The following is a 19115-nucleotide window of genomic DNA, read 5'->3' on the forward strand; positions in this document are numbered from 1 at the left end:
CTGTTGTATGTAAAAAATTTGACCTATTACAGAATTATTTCAAGGAGACAGCTTTATCCCCAAAGCACAGTAGTTGAAATCTTCACAGATACCACTTACTTAATTCCCATTTATATGCCTAATTCCCACTAAATTAACTATGAATTTTAGTGAAAATTAAATTGCTCCAGATTTTCAGAATTATTAGACATTTAGTATTTATCAGTTTATTGCAAGTTAGGTTCTGGACCAAAGTAACATTCAACACACTGGGATTTGTTTATTTCCTTTCATGAAGGTATGAGAAATAAGAACTTTATTGCTAGTGTGTGTATCTGATTTTTCCAAAAATACTTCCTACTAAATACAGAGGCATTCTGAAATGCATAATTCATAATATCAACTGGATAAGAAAAGATGAGCTACAGTACATAATATTTAATTATGAAGTCAAACACAATTAAAAGGCATAGATGAGATAAATTTGCTTCTATCAAGGTGCAAAACAATGATCAGACACACCAGGCTAAACTGATAAATACTCAAAACCAGACTCCTGTTAAGTTTAATATAATTTTGATTATTTTCATATTGCAGGTGGATATTTTCAAAATCAAATCTGTATACCTTGGCAAGTTGAATCAAGTTTGTGTTGGATTTAAAAGTCTAAGAAAAGGTTGGTAAATTTTTTGATTAATGTAAGGTAATAATGATGTAGATCATTAGACTTAAGTGATCCTAGTACTTCAGAAATGTCTGAAATTTAACATGAAAGTGTTAAAAAAATTTAGAAAATATGAAATTGATTTCCATTTTCTGCTGCTCATTATTTCTTTTGGATTATACACGTCAAGTATCCAGATACAGCTTGGTTTTACTAAAATGTGCAAGGGAGTCCAAGAAAATGTTGTGACAATGTAAAATTATAAAATTATATATGCAGTTGTTCTCCATTGAAGTTTCTATCTTTTTATAAGAACAGTCAACAAAGCTTTTGTTTTTCATGAAGCAGTATGCCATCATGCTTTTGAAACTTTTGTAAATTTCATCTTCCTGTACATTTTTAGATGATGGATAAACCAAAAAAAGGAATTTATTTCAGGGTTAGGTGCTTCTATGTAAAGATAAGTACATAAAATTAGTTCATTAGATTGAGAAGTTGAACACAGAAGAAAGGCTGTTCTGGCCCCACACGTTCTTTCCTTTTAATCCATGCAAAATATTTTTCTAAGGGATCCTGCATGTGTGAGATTGACTGGCAGATAAAAGGGCTGTATTGCTGCAGCATTTTTTCTCATCCTACTGCTGACTCCTACCCTAAGCAGATATTGTAGCTAAAAAAAAAATTGCTTATTTCTTGAAAATAAATACTCACAGCAAAGAGTGTCATGAATTGGTATTTTATTCAATCCTTTGGCTGCAATTTTGGCCCATTGTTTTTTAAAGACAGCAGAATAGAGATTCTACAGGTATTTTACTCCTGCAGGATAATGTTGATAACGGAAATGACTGTTCCAGACTATGATAACCTGAGTCTCTTGTTCCTTCTTCTTTTCTAAAAAACCCCAAGATTACAAAATGACTCTGTAGGTTAAACTTGGACTCAGAAAAACAGGACGGGAAACTATTTCCTAGATGGTAACACTAAAATGAACAATCAAACTTTCATTCACTTCAGCAAGACTGGGAGTGTAATCAAGTTTACCAAGACTCGGAGACCTGACTCTACAAAAGCTTTATTTCCAAACAATCATGGTTTCAAATCAAGATAAAACTTTGTTCCTTACTATATAGAGTGGTATCTCCCCAGAAAGAAAGCTGTGGATTGAGTGGATTTTCTGGTGGCTCATGTCATAGAAATCCTGATCCTTTTTCCATTAGGACATTGATAATATAATTTCCTCTTGGTGTTTCTTGTGTTTAGAGATTGCATACAGAAGCCTTTCCATACCTTGAGATGTAATAAATCATTACAGCAAATGTATCCCTACATTTAATTTCACAAGATCTGTAAAAACATTGACTATTTTGGAGTGTAGTGGAACACATAGAAACAGATACACATAGCCAATATATTTTCAGAAGTTTTATTTCCTTAAGAAGTCTGTCAAAAGAAAACCTTTTATTGATTTGATGAAGGTAGAAACTTGTGACTGCATACACAGAATATTTTGTTGCTTAAAAGGTATAAATTAATAATGTCCTGTTTATTTTCAATCAGATGGGTGGTTTTTGGAAAAAATTCATATAAAAGAAGTCTTCTACCCTTTTTCTATGCATGTTTTTTTTTACGATGGATGGATCGATAAACGCTCCAAGGAAGATTTTGTAGAAGTCGCAATTCCGCTCAAAGGTAATACAAGCAGAAGTGTCCTTCATTTCCCTGAATCACTCCTACATGGCAGTGAAGTTCACATCTGGTGTGAGGTTACATCACACAGTAGGAAGAATTTAGCATTGGTGCCCCAATGGTGAGGGGCATGGGCCTGGACCAAGGTGAATCATGCCTTCTGTGAACAAAGGGAAATAAATTATGCCTGGGATGGAGAAATTTGAAATGACAGTATTGAAAGATTCTCCACTGGCAGGACATTTCCTTTCCTGGGAAGAATACAAAGAGAAGAGGCATGGCTTCTGTGTGAGTCTGACATGGATCCATGAGGCCACTGGCCTGGTTTTCTTCCCCTCCACAGGACTAACATGAGTAATGAGGGGTTTGTGGCTTTGTTGCTGAATTTCCTGTGCTACATCCAGCACTACCCGGCAATGTAATCTTTTGGTTTATACTGCCTTATAACTGATATTGCTCTAAATATTCTGCTTTTACTGCAGAAACATCTGTGGCATCTCTTCCCATGGAAAATTTAGATACAAAAAGTAGAGGAAGATGGCAAACATGGGTGCACTGCACACAAGTACCAGAAGACATTCCTAACATTCAAGTTGTTGCATTTGGAAGAAAAGGGAAATCCCCTGCACAGAAAGTTCAAAATCTAAGTGATATTCCCTTTTTGGTTGGTTTCTTTTCTACTTCATACAAGTCTTACCAAATAGTTTCAGTAAAATAAGAATTGTAGACAATATGTATGACATTATGTGTACTGGTTGCTTGTCATGTTTATGTGTCTGTGTCTGAAATAAACACAGCTTGGAGAACTTCTCACTTGTGGGCCAAAACATGTCACTTAGGAAAACTCTCTTGAGGAAATGTCAAATTTGATGTGGAAAACCTCATTAACTTTGAATTAAGTCAGGGGAAAAAAACTAGCCTTGAAAATATAGAATTCAATTGTACATTTCCTTCCTTTTGTTGGCCTATGCTCTGCAACCATTTCCCTCAGTAAAAAATAGACATAATTTATGATACAAATGTGACTCTGAATTAACTTGCACTCTTAATAGAACTTTGTCATCCTATCACTGACCTCATTGACTGATATTATTACCAGTTGTATTCATCTTTTTTTTTGGGTTTAAATTATGCCATGCAAACTGCTGCAGATGACTTATAGTTAATTATTGCTATTTTTTTTTAACAGTTGACCACTGGTGATATTGGAGATATAACAAAAATCTCCTTTGTGTTATGTGGTCCATCCTTGAGAAGAGGAATTAAACTTCACAAGGTATTCAAAATATAACACATATAAACTTGCAATAATTTTCAACATAACAGTAAATAACTTTTGTTGAGACTCAGATGGTCTCAGTTACCTGGTATCTACAGATGACTGCCTACAGCTTGCAGATCTCTTTGTGGGCAGCTCGACCTTGTTTGCACCTGCTGAAGTGCATATTTCCAAAGCTCTTCACTGGTGTGCAGTGACGCACAGTTCATCCTTCCATGGAAGGCAGTGTTTCCTGCTGGTGTTAGGAAATGTTAATTCCTGCATGGATATACTGACAGTCTCCATACAGACCAACGTACCTGTGGAAGCCAATTAAGATAATATTCAGTGTCTATTCTTTGCAATATGGCCATCAGTGGGTCTCAAACCTCTGATTGGAGTTTAATACGTCTTTAAGAATTCTCATAAAAAGGAATGGAGAAAGGACTTAATGCTGTCAATCTTAAAATAGAATTAGAATTTAAAAGTATCCTTAATACTTAAACTTGAAGGTTAATTCAAGGAAAAATTGTGTCAATGAGCTCTGCCTATAGGCAAGGGCAAAAAGCCCCACTGTGGACGTAGCACTGAATTAATCTGAAGTAAAAGAATGATTTCTTGAACAGTGCCACAGAGTCCCTTAACCCTGCTATGGATTTGAAAGATCAAGGTGATTCCTTAAATGCATAAAGACTCCAGAAACTCTTCTGACGGGAAATGCTAGAGACAGCTTCATTCCAGACTAAAATGTGAATGGGCTTGTGGCACTCAAAGGAACGTTCAGTCTGAATTTATAAGCTCCTCTGGGGATAGAGGAGGTGCTTATCTTATATTTGCTCCCCAAATGTGTTCTGTGTCAGTTAATATTGTACTCTCCATTTAGGCTATAAAAATGGAAAGAATGGGTAAGCAAAGCTAATTTCTCATTTTAAATATGCATCTCCAGGCCATTTGATAAAGCATTAAAAAAATATTTTGACACTATACTTAAAATATCCATTATGAAATATATGAAATATGTTTTGAGCCTCCAGACCTGGTGGCTCAAAACATGGCAGAAAATTCATAAATGTAATAGTTTGCTTTCTGCTTTCTTTTCCAAAACAACCCTATGCAGCTGGCTAAGTGATTTTTGTCTGTACTTTCAGATACTTCACAATTCATTTAATAATTAGTTTATTAGTAGCTATAAATTGTTACAATCTACAAGAAGTCAATAGGTTGCTATAGACTTAAGTAGTTTCTTGCATGCATGTGCAACCCACAGCACAAGCCACAATAATATCTATTGCTTCTGCCATAAATGTGTTTATAATATTTAATACTAATTTATTAGTCTATTTATTAATTAGCTATTCCTGGAAGCATAATCTAAAATGTAACGAGATGGTCTCACTAGAGTAGGATTCCTACAGTGCAGAAAAAAAGAGATATTGTATAGAAACAGAAAAATAACGGCCAGCTGTAAGGATGCGGAAGCTTACTATGAACCAGTGGTCAAACCCAGCCTCAACTAAATAAAATTACCTTCTTTGATTCCTTTTTAAGTGAAAGAAGTAATATTCAAAGTTCCAGAAATTTCTCAGAAACACAGATGAAACTGCAAAAAGGAGGCAAAAATCCCTACATTCATTTTGCTACTCTGTCTTCTCTAGATCGATGTTTACAGTGTTCTTCCAAATACCAGAATTTTTCCTGTTATCTCATACAGTTTTCTGCAAAATTCTGTAGTGAACTATATAATGTTAGCTAAAATTTATGTATTTCCTGTAACTTCTGAAGATTTGTGTACTATAGAATCAGTAGCTATTTCTTGCTCAAAAAGAGTATCTGGTCTTTCCTAAAATAGAATACAAACTCATAGTTTACATTTGTTTAGAATATAGGAACAGTGTATTATTTGAAGATTAAGACTACACTTAGATGTAGTCTTAGAACTAGCAAGAATTTGTCAGGTATGTTCTATTTGAAGGCCAAAGTCTGCATAAATCTACACACATAATTTTTACTAATCCAGTATCTGCAGGCTGTCTGCCTGCATATGCAGGTAAACCTTGGTGCAATTTCAAGACAGATAGGAGTTTGTAATATGTATTGATATTTAGGGTTGCACATATTGATAGAAGTGAGGGGGAAATTTTTTGTATAAGAAGTAGTTATACCTTTAATATAAAAAAATTTGTTATTGCAAGTGCAAAAAATACCTATTTTTGTAAACAATGGGCTGCAATTTTAGTGGAATTTAATACTACCTAAATAAATCTACCTTTTATTCGAGTAATTAATGGTTTAAGTCCAGAAATTGTTATGGGGTATTGTTTACTTTCATCTGGAAGCCCTGTGACTGATCTTGTAAATCACTGCACAGAATGAATAGGCAGAAATAGAAATTGTTAGGTCATTGCATTTCTAAGAACTCAAGGGCAACACAATCTGACAAAATTTTTGAGAGTGGAACTGTCAAATTCCCAATAATTTAGTTTATCTCATTCAATTATATAAATATTTATACATCTCAAAGCTTGCAGTTGAAATCCGTGTGAGGAAACCTGTACTCAGGATTTCTAAACACTTGTATGTTTATTCTGTATGATGAGCACAAAGTTTTGCTGTTGCAGCTGCTGTCAGTACTGGAAAGAAGTGACTACAATAATTTTGGGAATCCCTGCCTAAGAATTCCAATTACTTACTGTCCTAATGAAATTAAGTTTTTGTTTCTTTTTGTTTCCTTTTGTTTTAAATGTCTTGGATATGCTATTTCTATACAAAAGAGATCCTGAAGACTGAAGGAACCGTTTCTGCAAACTTGCAGTCATTGGCTATTTATGAAGTTCAATATTGCATATATTAGTTACCACAAATGTTTCTTCATATACTTTATAGGTTTTTACTCTGTATTTTATAACCTGACCTAGGATACAGTACATGACCTGAGTTGACCTCCTGTGAATCTGATTTCCACCTTGACCCTCTCAGCAGGGATATGTGAGCTCCTAAGGCTGTGCTTCCTTAGCTGGTTTGGATGTTCTAAGTCCACACACTTGGAATCTAATTTCTTCACTCTCCAATAAATATTTAAAGCCAAGTAGAATGAAGCTAGACCTAACCTTGCCCATTCTATTGAAATTCATTCTTCAAATAACTTATTTCCATAGGCAGCCATGAAAGACACTGGGCACCTAATTTCTGCCAACTTTGAAAATCCTACCTGAGATATAGTAAGACATTTAAAAAAATAAAAAGTAGCAAAGCAAATGTTTTTTTCAAAATGGACATATGCTATTAAGATTGATGTAACTGCATTCATTTGACATTCTGGAATTGCTAACACATGCAGGTCAATTCAAGCTGTATCTCTCATTGGTTATTTACAAATGGGTCCTATGCTTGTGTTGATATGCAATGAAGAATACACCTATAAACATCAGGCTGCAGAATTAGCAGCTTGGAGAAGCTGCTCTAACTGTTATGCAGAATCAGACAGCTGTTATAAAGTGTGTGCAGGAGTAAAAGGAAAAAAGGTCAGTTTGTACTGGGATAGAAATAGGAAATCAAATAATTCAAATAAATTAATTTCTTTCTTTGATTCTACCTGCAGCTTCAGCTCAAAGACCTGGACACTAAACAAGAGTTGGGCTTTCACAGTGAAGCCTCATGTCTGTTTGGAGAAGATGGATCTGAGACCGTGACAGAGCTTGCTGCGGTCAGGCCAGACCAGCCACCTCTCAGGGGTATGCTATTGTAATAAAAAATAAATACATGAGCAAACGCACGCACACACAGAGAACTGTAAACTGCCTAATAGGATGAACACAAGGCACAAGATTGCAAAGCATTTTATATGTGTTAAAAACCACTGAAAATTACTTTTAACTCTCTGTTCAATAAACTGTGGGGTCACAGAATCACTAGGTTGGAAGAGACCTCCAAGATCATTGAGTCCAACCCATGGCCTAACACCTCAAATAGACCATGGCACCTCGTGCCACATCCAGTCTTTTTTTAAACATATCCAGGTGTGGTGACTCCACCACCTCCCTGGGCAGACCATTCCAGTATTTTATCACCCTTTGTGTAAAAATCTTTTTCCTAATATACAACCTATATTTCCCTTGGCCCAGCTTAAGACTGTATCCTCTGGTTCTGTCAGCTGCTGCCTGGAGAAAGAGACCAACCCACACCTGACTGCAACCACCTTTCAGGGAGTTGTAGAGAGTGATAAGGTCACCTTTGAGTCTCCTTTTCTCCAGGCTAAACACCCTCAGCTCTCTGAGTCATTCCTCACAGGGTTTGTGTTCCCAGCCCCTCACCAGCCTCATTGCCTCCTCTGGATGTGCTCAAGCCTCTCAACATCCTTCCCAAACTGAGGGGCCAGAGCTGGACACAGCACTCAAGGTGCCTCACCAGTGCCAAGTACAGGGGAAGGATGACCTCCCTGCTCCTGCTGGCTACACTATTCCTGACACAGGCCAGGACACCATTGGCCTTCTTGGCCACCAGGGCACACTGCTGGCTCATGTTCAGCTGGCTGTCACCAGCACCCCCAGGTTCCTTTCTGCCTGGGCACTGTCCAGCCACACCATCCCCAGCCTGTAGCACTGCAGGGGGTTTTGTGGCCAAAGTGCAGGACTCTGCATGTGGACTTGTTAAACTTCATCTTATTGGACTCTGCCCATCCTTCCAACCATTCCAGGTCTCTCTGCAGAGCCCTCCTACGATCCAACAGATCAACACACGTTCCCAGCTTAGTATCATCTACAAACTTACTAATGAAAGACTCAATCCCCTCATCCATGCCATCAATAAAGATATTGAACAGAGCTGGCCCCAGCACAGACCCCTGAGGGACACCGCTGGTGACTGGCCCCCAGCTGGATGCAGCACCATTCACCAGCACTCTCTGCGCCTGGCCATCCAGCCAGTGCCTAACCCAGCAAACACTGCTCCTGTCTAAGCCATGGGCTGCCAGATTTTCCAGGAGGATGCTGTGGGAGACAGTGTCAAAAGCCTTGCTGAAGTCCAAATAGACATCAACAGCCTTTGCTGCATCCACCAGGCGGGTCACTTGGTCGTAAAAGGAGATCAGGTTGGTCAAACACGACCTGCCCCTCCTAAACCCATGTTGGCTGGGTCTGATACCCTGGCCATCCTTTAAGTGTACAGGTATCTAGTTAAAGCATTTTCTTCTGTTTTAAAACAACTGACATGTATTGTTTTCACTAGACTAAGTACCATTTTGAAAGTCTGAAAAATGCACAAAGCCTACTTAGTATATTTGCATGGCAGTTTTCAGAAAATGGCTGATTTACACTTAATGAGGGACTAATTCACAGATTAAAAAAAGGCAGGTACAAAGTCGTAATGGCATGAATCACAAAGAGAAAATACAGGGGTTTTTTTATGTTCTCTTCAAGCCCTATTTCTGCCTCTGAAGCCATATTTCATTTCATCATTGTATTTAAAATATGATAACATCTTCCTTTGTTCAGATTACATTTTATGAAATATGTAGAAAAGAATTCTCATTCATTACAATGTGAACAGAAGTCTTAGTTAAAATATTTAAAACTTTTTGCATGTAATATCTAACTGGAGGCTAGACTGTAAATGGAAATATATCTTAAGAGTCTAACATTCACAGAACGCATTAAAAATCCTCTGTCATGTTGCCTCAAGGAATATGTACTATATAACTCATCAGACAAAAGTCATGGCAAGCCATTCTTTGTTGTGAAGAATAATAACAATGCATATTTGTATAACTAGCTGAGCCATTTCTGCTGAACATATGAAATAGTCTTGGCCATAATTCTCAAAATATGAGATTGAAACACAGTTCAGTTGATCCAGAACAAAAAGTGCTTTTTATCATCTGTGTCTGTGGTTTTTCCTTGGTAAAATGTTGGAGTTAATAAATCCTCGATTTAAGACCTATAATTCCTACAAGAACTCCTGGGTTTTTTTAACAAAGCATGATAAAACCAGTCTGAGTTTTTCAGGAGATTCCAGAATCCAGAAGTAGGATATTTTCTCCTTCTGTAATTCAAGCATGGATTCTTGAATTGATTCGTAGAAGACATTTCATCCATAATGCTGTAGTGTGTGCTGTGAGATAGCTAGCAGTCTATAGGAAACTTGGAAAATTGATGTCAATTCCTATAACTTAATTCCTTGGTCTTGAAATTAATCTTATACCTAAAATATATTGGTTTATAATGTTTGATTATTACATTGCTAATAATCTCATTTGGTAATGTCTTGTGTCACTGATTTTTCATGGCAGAAGTCCTTTACTTCATCAGTGTCCATACAGGAGCACTGCCTGCATCAGGAACTGATGCAGATGTGTTTATCACAGTATTTGGAGAGTGGGGAGATTCCTGCAAAAGGAGACTAGGGCACTCACAGTTTGAAAGAGGGCAGGTTAGTACTGAGCCATTTTCCTTACTTTTTTTTTTTTTTTAATGTATTTAATTTTCTTATTTTCTAATATCGTATTTCTTTCCAGTTATGAAATACCAGCATGGATGTTACACTCTGGCAACCTGTGGAAAGAATGTGTTGCTTGCTAAGTATAAGCATTTTACCTGAATTGAGATTCCAGTTTAGGAATAGTTTGAGTACAAATAAATTTAAAATTCACAAACTCTCAGTAAATGTTCTTAGAAGCTGGAACTGCATCCAATGATATATGAAATTCCATTGCTTAATTTTCACTTATTTGTGAAGCTAGTATAGAAATATCAGGGCTATTTTCTGTAACTGCTCCTTTAATTCTTTTTTTTTAATCCACCCAGATAGAGCTGAAAGAAAGATTTTAAACATGTTAGCTACTATATGTTGATTAATCCATTTATCTGTTAAATTGCAAACAGGTAGACCTGGTTGTAAACATAATTGTCTGCTCCAGATAAATCCTTGGAGAGTCTTTCTGGTTAACCTTTGCTTTTTACCACATTAGTGATTATATCTACACAGCATGTTCACCCATACCCTGAACTGAGAGCACTAGATCAATTCATCCTGTACAACGAAGCAGAATCCTCTGCATGTTTTCATACTGTTTCTTATACTCTCATGCCTGAGATGCCCTAACTTTCCTAGGCAACCTGTTCCACGGCTTTCCTAGCCTTGCACTTAACTCTTCCATCACTAGATTTATTGTGTCTTCTTGAGCTTAGAAACTTAGAAACCAGCCACATCATTTTGTTCCAGTCATACTCTAGTCATTGATACTTTTTCTTCCATGAATTTGTATAAATGCTTCTATAGACATATGGTAAGTGTCCATAGTCTCCTGTGTCAATTTAATCGCTCTTGACCTTCTACCTGAGCAAAACTAAACTTTCACATACTACTTCAATCTCATTCCACGTCTTTCTTTGGAAGACAAAGTGAACATTTTCTTCCATTTCACTTTCTCTTTGATTCTCCCTTGCTTTATAGACATTTACCCTCTGTGCACTTGTATTGCTGCATTATTCTTTGCAAAGAAGAATGTCTCTTAATCTTCCTACTTAGACTTTTCCATATGTTGTTCTGACTCTTCAATAATACTTCCATTTTTTTTCAGATGCCATTTTTTTTCAGAATCCTGCTGTCTTAGCCCAAAGTGTGCTATAACAATATAGAAAGAGCTTTATGATGTTGATTGTCTGGATAATATTATTAAAAATACAGATTAATCCTTGGAATTTTTTGAGGACAAATGTTTATGGGCAACTAGAAGGATTAATCAAAGATGTAAAGTCACATGGTCAGTGACATAATCTGGAAAAGAAGTCTAAAATAAATAATTCACATGACTTTTCATACTGGATGTTAATACAAAATCAGTGATACAGATGTTAGTGATAAAAAATTCACAGACACTATATTGATCTGCAGAGTGCTCAGTGTCTTCCCAAGCAGTTCCTTATTTTTCAGGAGGAGTTTTTGTGCTGCAGACAATGAAAGTGTTCTTCAGCTTAGGTATTTTGTGTGTTCAGGTTCTTCATTGTTCGATGGGTTCCTGGGAAAGGGTTGAGTAGTGGGATGGCAAAATGTTCTGACCATACGGGGCTATTTAAGGTAATAAATATTAAAGCTGGTAGCAAAGACTGCAGAAGAACCTCATACACAGTGAATGGGAAATAAAATGGCATAATTAATTCTTTGTAGCTAAATGAAAAGCAGTGGCTGTGAGGAGGTATAACCCCTTAAATTTGCATGCAAAATCATGGGCTCTGAAATATGAAAGTAGTAGGATATCATTTCAATAGAAGCAAAACAAAAGGAAAACAGAACAAAAAAATGTTTAGAAACCATTTAAAAAAAACAAACCAAAAAAATCCAGCCACTTCAAGACAGAAAACACAATCATGCCTCCAAAGATTTTCACTAGCGCAGATGCATAATAGATGCTGTGTTTTGTTGATTTACTTGTCTTTAAAAGTGCAAGAAGAATGTCAAGTGATATGAAATACCTTTCATACGAAGAACAGTGAAGCAAACACGTATGTTTAGTCTGGAAAAGAGATGATGAGAGGAAAGGTGAGGGAGACAAAAGATATAAAATGGCATAGAGAAAATAAACATTTATATTTCTTTGTGAACTACAACAGCTCAAAAGCATTCAATGTAATGTACAGGTGACAGATTCAAAACAAAAGGAGGTGGCTTTTTGCTCAGTGTGTAATTAATACATTTTACTTTCTGGCACAAGATGTTGCAGATGGTAAAGGCATATTGGTGCAAAAAGCCATTGCACGTTGTCATGGAAGACAACTTTCCACTGAGGCTGTTAAGTGCAAAGACATAATCTCTGCTCAGGCAATCTCTGAACCACAAATTGCTAAATGCTTAGAGACTTTATATTCAAGAAGCATCTCTGTGTATTTGCCCTGTTTTTCAACTCTTCCACAGAAATCTGTTAGTGGTAGCTGTTGGCAACACTATATGAGATGGACTAGATGGATCTGCAATTTAAAATACTACTACCAGTCTTACATTCCTTTTACATAGAAGTACATCAATAAAAAAGTTGGAATGAGGTTTTAGTAAGAGTTTCTAAGACTAGAAGGTGAAAAGAAGGAATGTAAAGGGCAAGCTGTCTTGAGAGACAAGATTATGTCAGCAATATCCTTGAAAAATGTGGAATGGACAGGCAAAGAAAACAAAGTTAAGGAAACTAGAGATACAAAAAAAGGGATCTCTCTTGACTGATAAGAACATCAATAGAAGGAAAAGCAAGGAAGACAGAAAACTTCAACCAAGTGTAAGAAAACAGATTAAAATGGGTTTAAAAAACAGCTTAAATAAAATCCTTTTGGCTTTCATTAATTGTACTTCCAGTAATGTGTTTAATACAGTTCCAAATGTCTTTATACTGAAGGGAAAAAAAGAAATGCAATGACATCAACCAAAAGTACATTCTTACTAATGCTGAGGGAGCAGGCAATTTAATGTATTATTATGAGAATTCATTGATAACAATGGGTGATTATGACCACTGTTGTCTAATGAATGTTAATTATTATCACAAAGAATGAAACTAATGATAGGTCCCTTTCTCAGTTAGAGTTAGCTGAGAAGGAACATGAGTGTTAGCAATACAGGATATTTCCTCTAAGTCAAAGGTCATGTAGACTGACAGGAAAATTATATTTGGCTTGGAACTACAAAGAATAAAATTAAAAAGCAATGAGTGCTCCCGAAAAGTTATTTGCAAGATGTTCCTCCCAGCTAGATCTTATTTTGGGCTACATATACTAACATGCAGGGGTATAACTTGCCATGGTAACTGTTTGAGGATATCATGGATATAACAAGGTATGAATGCTGGAAGTCCTAAGGCTGTGCTAGGAATAATAAGTTGGATGTTTTCTTTTTCTGATCACATTGTGGAGAATAGTCTGACACAGGCAGGAGAATGGACGAGATGACATAATTCATTGTAAAAATCATCTCTTCCTTCATTGCTTTCTGGTCCTCATCCTTTTTCCTGCCTGGTGGCAAATTGGTTGGCAACAAATAAAAATTATAGCGTCTGTTTCTGCTATCCATCTGGGGTTTTTTTAATGTCACCCACACACATGCCCATGTATCTACCCACCCACTTATATTATCTTGCACAGAACACATTCATTCTCTCACTCACATAATTTATTCATCCCAACATGCACTAGTGCAGCTGCCATTTAGCTTTTGTTTACTGGTAGCCGTAGCAATATTTAAACAGATGTCTATTTACATCCGAGGAGCACATCAATTCTTGCCTGTACGCGTGTGCAGCCTTAGTTGTAGTTTCTAATGTCAGTATCTTCCTTTGTTTGCATAGCCATCAACAGTATTTCTGTTCAGAGTTGAATAATACAACATTTCCTATTTGAATAATAGGATGTCTTAAAATGTAAAATACTTGAAAATACTTTATGCCTTATACAAGCAGAAATTTAAGTTAAGAGGTCTATCCTGATTCTTGAAGAAGTCCCTTTGTTTCCTTTATGAGGGATTAGTTAAACTTTAATTTTCATGAGCTTTCTGTAGGTTTTTTGACCAAAGGTTTGTTTCTACCCGAAACAAAGGGATGTTTTTTGTAATAAAACCTGAACTGCAGTGATCATGATGAAGACAAAATGTATATATTCAAGGATCCACATAGTTTCTGAACAGGTTCTCCAAATAAGAATGTCAGCCTATAACATTTTTCCTTATTCTCAGAAAAAAGTATTTCAGCATTGAAAGGAATTTGTCTTTCCAAATGCAAACTTCTCAAAGACAGAAGATAAGATATACGGTCTAATCAGTTTGCTATTCTTTTTGCCTCTATCTCCTCAGGTTTGTATCTCTGAAATGAGAGCAGTAGACCTTGGACAGTTAAGCAAAGTGCTTGTTGAGCACCATAATGTGGGTTATGGAGCTGGATGGTACCTTGACCAAATTGTCATCCATGAATCAGGCAAGACTGAAGAACAATATGTATTTCTTTGCCAGCAATGGTTAGACAGTGGAGTTGGTGATGCACAGATGGAACGAACACTGAAACTTCTTGGAAAAGTCAGGAATGGAGTGTTGACAGGAAAGATTTATGGTAAGGTCCAAAATCCTCAAAACTCCTTCCAGGTTTGGTTTTAATTGTAATCCATAATTTTGGTTATTTTTAAGGCTAAAACCAAACTACGGAAATAGTATAGCTTGAATGTGACTGAGATGGTAAATGCAATTACAATGCTCAGGGAATTAAAACTAGAGCATAAGGGAGATATTAAGTGACAGAGGCAATAAAGGTACTATGATTTTAGTTGAGGTTAGGAAAAAAGCTGAAGCAGAAAGAAGTAGGTTGTTCCATATGGCATTCAATGCAGAGCAGAAGGCTCCTGCAACAGTGATGAAATCACAAGAGATACAAAAACTCTTTTAGCAGAATGAGATTTTCCCTTATGTTCATATATTTGCAGAAAGCATTTGCTTTTATTTGCAGTTTTCTTTTTTACTTATATCAATGGCACAAGTTCTCACAAACAGTTAGTTGACCTGAACTCAATATTCTATTCAAATTGTTTAATTGACAAACAACCAAAATTCAGAAACAACTTAGACACTGAAAACATGCTTTGCCAGGATACTGTAATATTTAGCTCTCTCGTATGTCTTTCTTGAAGAGGTGTAAAATGCTGGTTTGGGTCCATTTATGAAAACTGAATCAGAACTGATAGACCAAGCTATGTAAAGTTTAACTAAGCTGAAGGTGTGAATTTGCATTCTGTATCAGCCATTTTGTAAACCGATCTCTATTAACTTCCATGATCCTGCATATTTCCTTTTATGTTCAGAGAATTTTATACGATACATAATTGCAGATAAGACTCATAGATTACCTCATATTTAGTCACCTATAGTTAGTCCACTCATTAATATCTTATATCATCTAACAAAACAGAAATTATGTTACTGATACTACAGAAGAACAGAAAACCATGGAAATATTAGCATATTATGGGCAGCTAGAGTAGAGACAATTTCAGAACAAGAAATAGCTGTATTTCACCACTGCAAGTATTCTAAGTCTCTATTAAGTAGATTCCATAGGTGTCCTACATAGTCCATAGAGCGAGGCAGGTGTCTCCTCAGGGAAATCCAGAGAAGAAGCCCAACTGATCAAAATCTGTCACATCTTTCTTCACTGACACTATGAAAAGTGAGAGAAATCTTGCATCCTTGTTTATGCACCTTGATTAATGTCTGAATATAGCTGTGTAAAAACAATTTCCTTCCTTGGTTTCCCACACACAGACATAGTCTTCAAAAACCTGAGTACAGATTTGATAATAATTTCAAGTCAATGGTTATTAATACTCAGTGCTGTATCTATTGAAAATCATTTTTGGTCTGGGTGTATAATAAATCCAGAATTAATATGACAAGTGAACACAGAGCCTATGAGGAATAGATAAATAAAAGACAAATCAGCAAAGAGCAATATACCTTAGGGGTCAGAAACTATATGGATACAATGGAATTTACTAAATTTCAAGCTAAATCAGATTTTGTAAAAGAAGAAAAAGAAATAGTAATGGTTCTTCAACCCTTTACTCATTAAAGGAACCTTCAAAAATAAGTAACTATTCAGGAACAATAGAGTCCAGACTGAAGGTCATGTAGGTATAATCCCTAAACAAATAGAATACTTTGTCTCTCTTCTCATTAAGGAACCATAATGTTGGCCAAACAAAAAGCACTGTTGGAAGCAAAAAGCACAGTTACTAATGGGATGAGTTTACTGGAAATCAGAAAATCTGAAACACAAATAGAGCTTTGAGCTCCATTTACTCAAACAGTGACAATCAGGGTAGTTGTTAGTCCAGTAGCAGATGTAATAGCAAGGATTTAAAACAATTTTATGAAGACTTAACATCAGCAAACATAATGCTTCAATCTAAAGAATAGAAAGCATAATGTAGGTGAATATTACCCTAGTAATTGTTCACATGAAAATCTTTATAACACACTTTTGAAGAAATGAAAAATTGAGACAATAGAGGCAAATAGGAAATGAGAAGAAATGCACCATCTTTACTAAAGGTAGACTGTAAAAAAATGATGATACAGAAATATTTTGCATAAGACAAATGTAATGACATTTAATCTGTCTAAATTCCTGTATTGAATTTTATTTTCTCTATGGGAAATTATTAGGTAACAACAAGAAAGTGAAAAGTAGTAGTAAAGGAAGAATTGTAAAGAGCTGGAGAAGAGACAATGAATATGCTAATGAAATCTTTTGGTGATACAAAGCTGGGAGTGCTATCAGGAGACGCAGAGGTTGTGTGATAAACTTTGAGAACTGAAGAACGGGAATTGAACAGAATTCTGTGGCAAGCAGCTTGTATACAATTAGATGTAAACTCAACTAGCTATTTGAGCTCTCGATTCTGATACATGGCCCTAATTTTAATTGTTTGGTTTTGGTTTTTTTTTTTAATAATTAGGAACTAACTAGCAGCTAAGGGTCCAAAAACTGTATTTGATCTGTATTGCCATGTTTTGTAACAATTCCTGCTACACAAATTCATCAGTAGAAGGACTATGAGAAATACCTGGGTTTGTTATAAGATCACAGGATATTTTTGAGGCAGTAAATGACATGGCTATGGGGTCACTGTGACCCCACAGTGTATGCAGGCATTATCAGTGAAAATCAAAGTGGATTACTGGTTTACAGAGAAACTGTGATATTTCACCAGCAATGCTGTGTGCAATTGTGGCCACTTCTGTCCAGAAGGACTGGATCAAGCTGGAATAGTTGTAAAGAAGACATGATGACTGAGAAAATGGCAATTCTTTGTTGTGAAAGGGTATTGAAAAAAAAGTGACAGATTCAGAATAGCTAATGAAATGCTCAAAATGGGCACAGTAGTGATCTATTAAATTAATGGTGGCTTACACATCAAGGAGAGAGGAGAGTTATTTAAGCTAACAAAGTTGTCATAAAAATAAATGGGTTTCAGCAGTCCACTAATGCCTTTATGAGAGAATGAAAAGATCTCTGAGAAAGAAACAAAGAAAGATTAGATTTTCAGCATTGCACTCTGTGTTGGGTTGACCCAGTCTGCATGCCAGGTGCCCATCAAGGCTGTTCATCCTTTATTTCCTGAGCTGGACAGGAGAGAAAAAAAAAACCAGAATAAAAGGCTCATGAGTCAAGATAAGGACACAGAGAAATCACTCAGCAGTTACTGCCATGGACCAAACAGACATGACTAGGGCAAATTAGCTTAATATATTACCAATGAAATTAGAGTAGGAGAATGAGAACTAAACCCAAATCTAAAAATGTCTTTCTTCCTTCTTCCTGGGCTAAACTTTACTCCCAATTTTCTCTACCCCTTCCCATGCAGTTGTGCAGCAGGACAGGAAATGAAGCTTGCAGTCAATTTATCATGTTGTCTCTATTGCTCCTTTATCTTCCACTCCAAGACGAGGCGACAAGAGATAGTCCTCCCCAAACTTCTCCAAAGTGAGGCCTTCCAACGGGCTGCAGTTCTTCCTGAACTGCTCCAGCATGGGCTCCTTCCACAGGGTGTAGTCCCTCAGGAGTAAACTTGCTCCAGCACAGGCTCTCTACAAAGGGCCATAAAGTCCTGCTGGGAGTCTGCTCCAGTGCACCCTCCCATGAGGTCTCATCTTCCTTTGGACATCCACCTGCTCCATCATGGGATCCCCCATGGGCTGTGGATGGATCTCTGGTCCACTGTGGACCTCCATGGGCCACAGGGACACAGCTGCCTCATAATGGTCTTCACCATGGACTGCAGGGGAATCTCTGCTTGCCCTTCTTCTCCACTGGCCTGAGGAGCTGCAGAATTATTTCTCTTGCATTTTCCCACTCTTCTCCAGTTGCAATTGTGCAAGACTTCCCACCCCACTTTCTTAAATACCTTATCCCAGGGGTGCTCTCACTGTCACTGATGGCTCAGCCTTGACCAGGGTGGGTCTGTCTTGGAGCAAGCAGGTATTTGCTCTGCTGCACAGGGTGGGGCTTCTAATGGCTTCTCACAGAAGCCATCCCTGCTACCAAAATGTGGCCACACAAACCCAATACATTTCTTTATACTTGACTAAGGAGAAGGAAGGAAGCTGCTTTTAAGTTGAATCTTAGCAAATTTATCAGAAATGATACAATTTAATTTATGTGTTATAACAGCCTATGGCACTGTACTATCCAACTGACATAGTCCTTCCATTTCTGGACAGCTGTGTATATATTGATAGTTTAAGACCAAGTATTACAGTAATAAAGGGGTAAAATATCCTAGATTAGGTCACATGGGAAGTGATAAATTTTTATTTGACTTCCATTTTTTCACAGATATCATTGCTTTCATTTACATTTAATGTTCATAGGCGTGAAAACAGATTTAGGATTATTCATGAAGTCGTAACACTGAAGTTATTTTAGATGATTTTACAGATGGTGAGTACTAAATTTTTATGTCAACAGGTGCTGTATTTATGGCACAGATTCTCACCTGAACTAAAGCAATAAAG

General features: G+C 36.6%; 1 protein-coding gene across 1 annotated transcript in view; it reads left to right on the forward strand.

Annotated features, from left to right (window-relative positions):
* RP1 (RP1 axonemal microtubule associated) overlaps positions 1–19115 on the forward strand; it is a 205521-nt gene that overhangs the window by 149837 nt on the left and 36569 nt on the right. The window contains exons 46-52 of the mRNA XM_064425911.1: positions 577–655; positions 2201–2332; positions 2812–2993; positions 3519–3605; positions 7186–7318; positions 9871–10010; positions 14406–14658. Coding sequence (XP_064281981.1) covers positions 577–655; positions 2201–2332; positions 2812–2993; positions 3519–3605; positions 7186–7318; positions 9871–10010; positions 14406–14658 — 1006 coding nt within the window. The remainder of the gene's footprint in view (positions 1–576; positions 656–2200; positions 2333–2811; positions 2994–3518; positions 3606–7185; positions 7319–9870; positions 10011–14405; positions 14659–19115) is intronic.

The sequence above is a fragment of the Passer domesticus genome, chromosome 1 (assembly GCF_036417665.1).
Source record: "Passer domesticus isolate bPasDom1 chromosome 1, bPasDom1.hap1, whole genome shotgun sequence".
NCBI lineage: Eukaryota > Metazoa > Chordata > Aves > Passeriformes > Passeridae > Passer > Passer domesticus.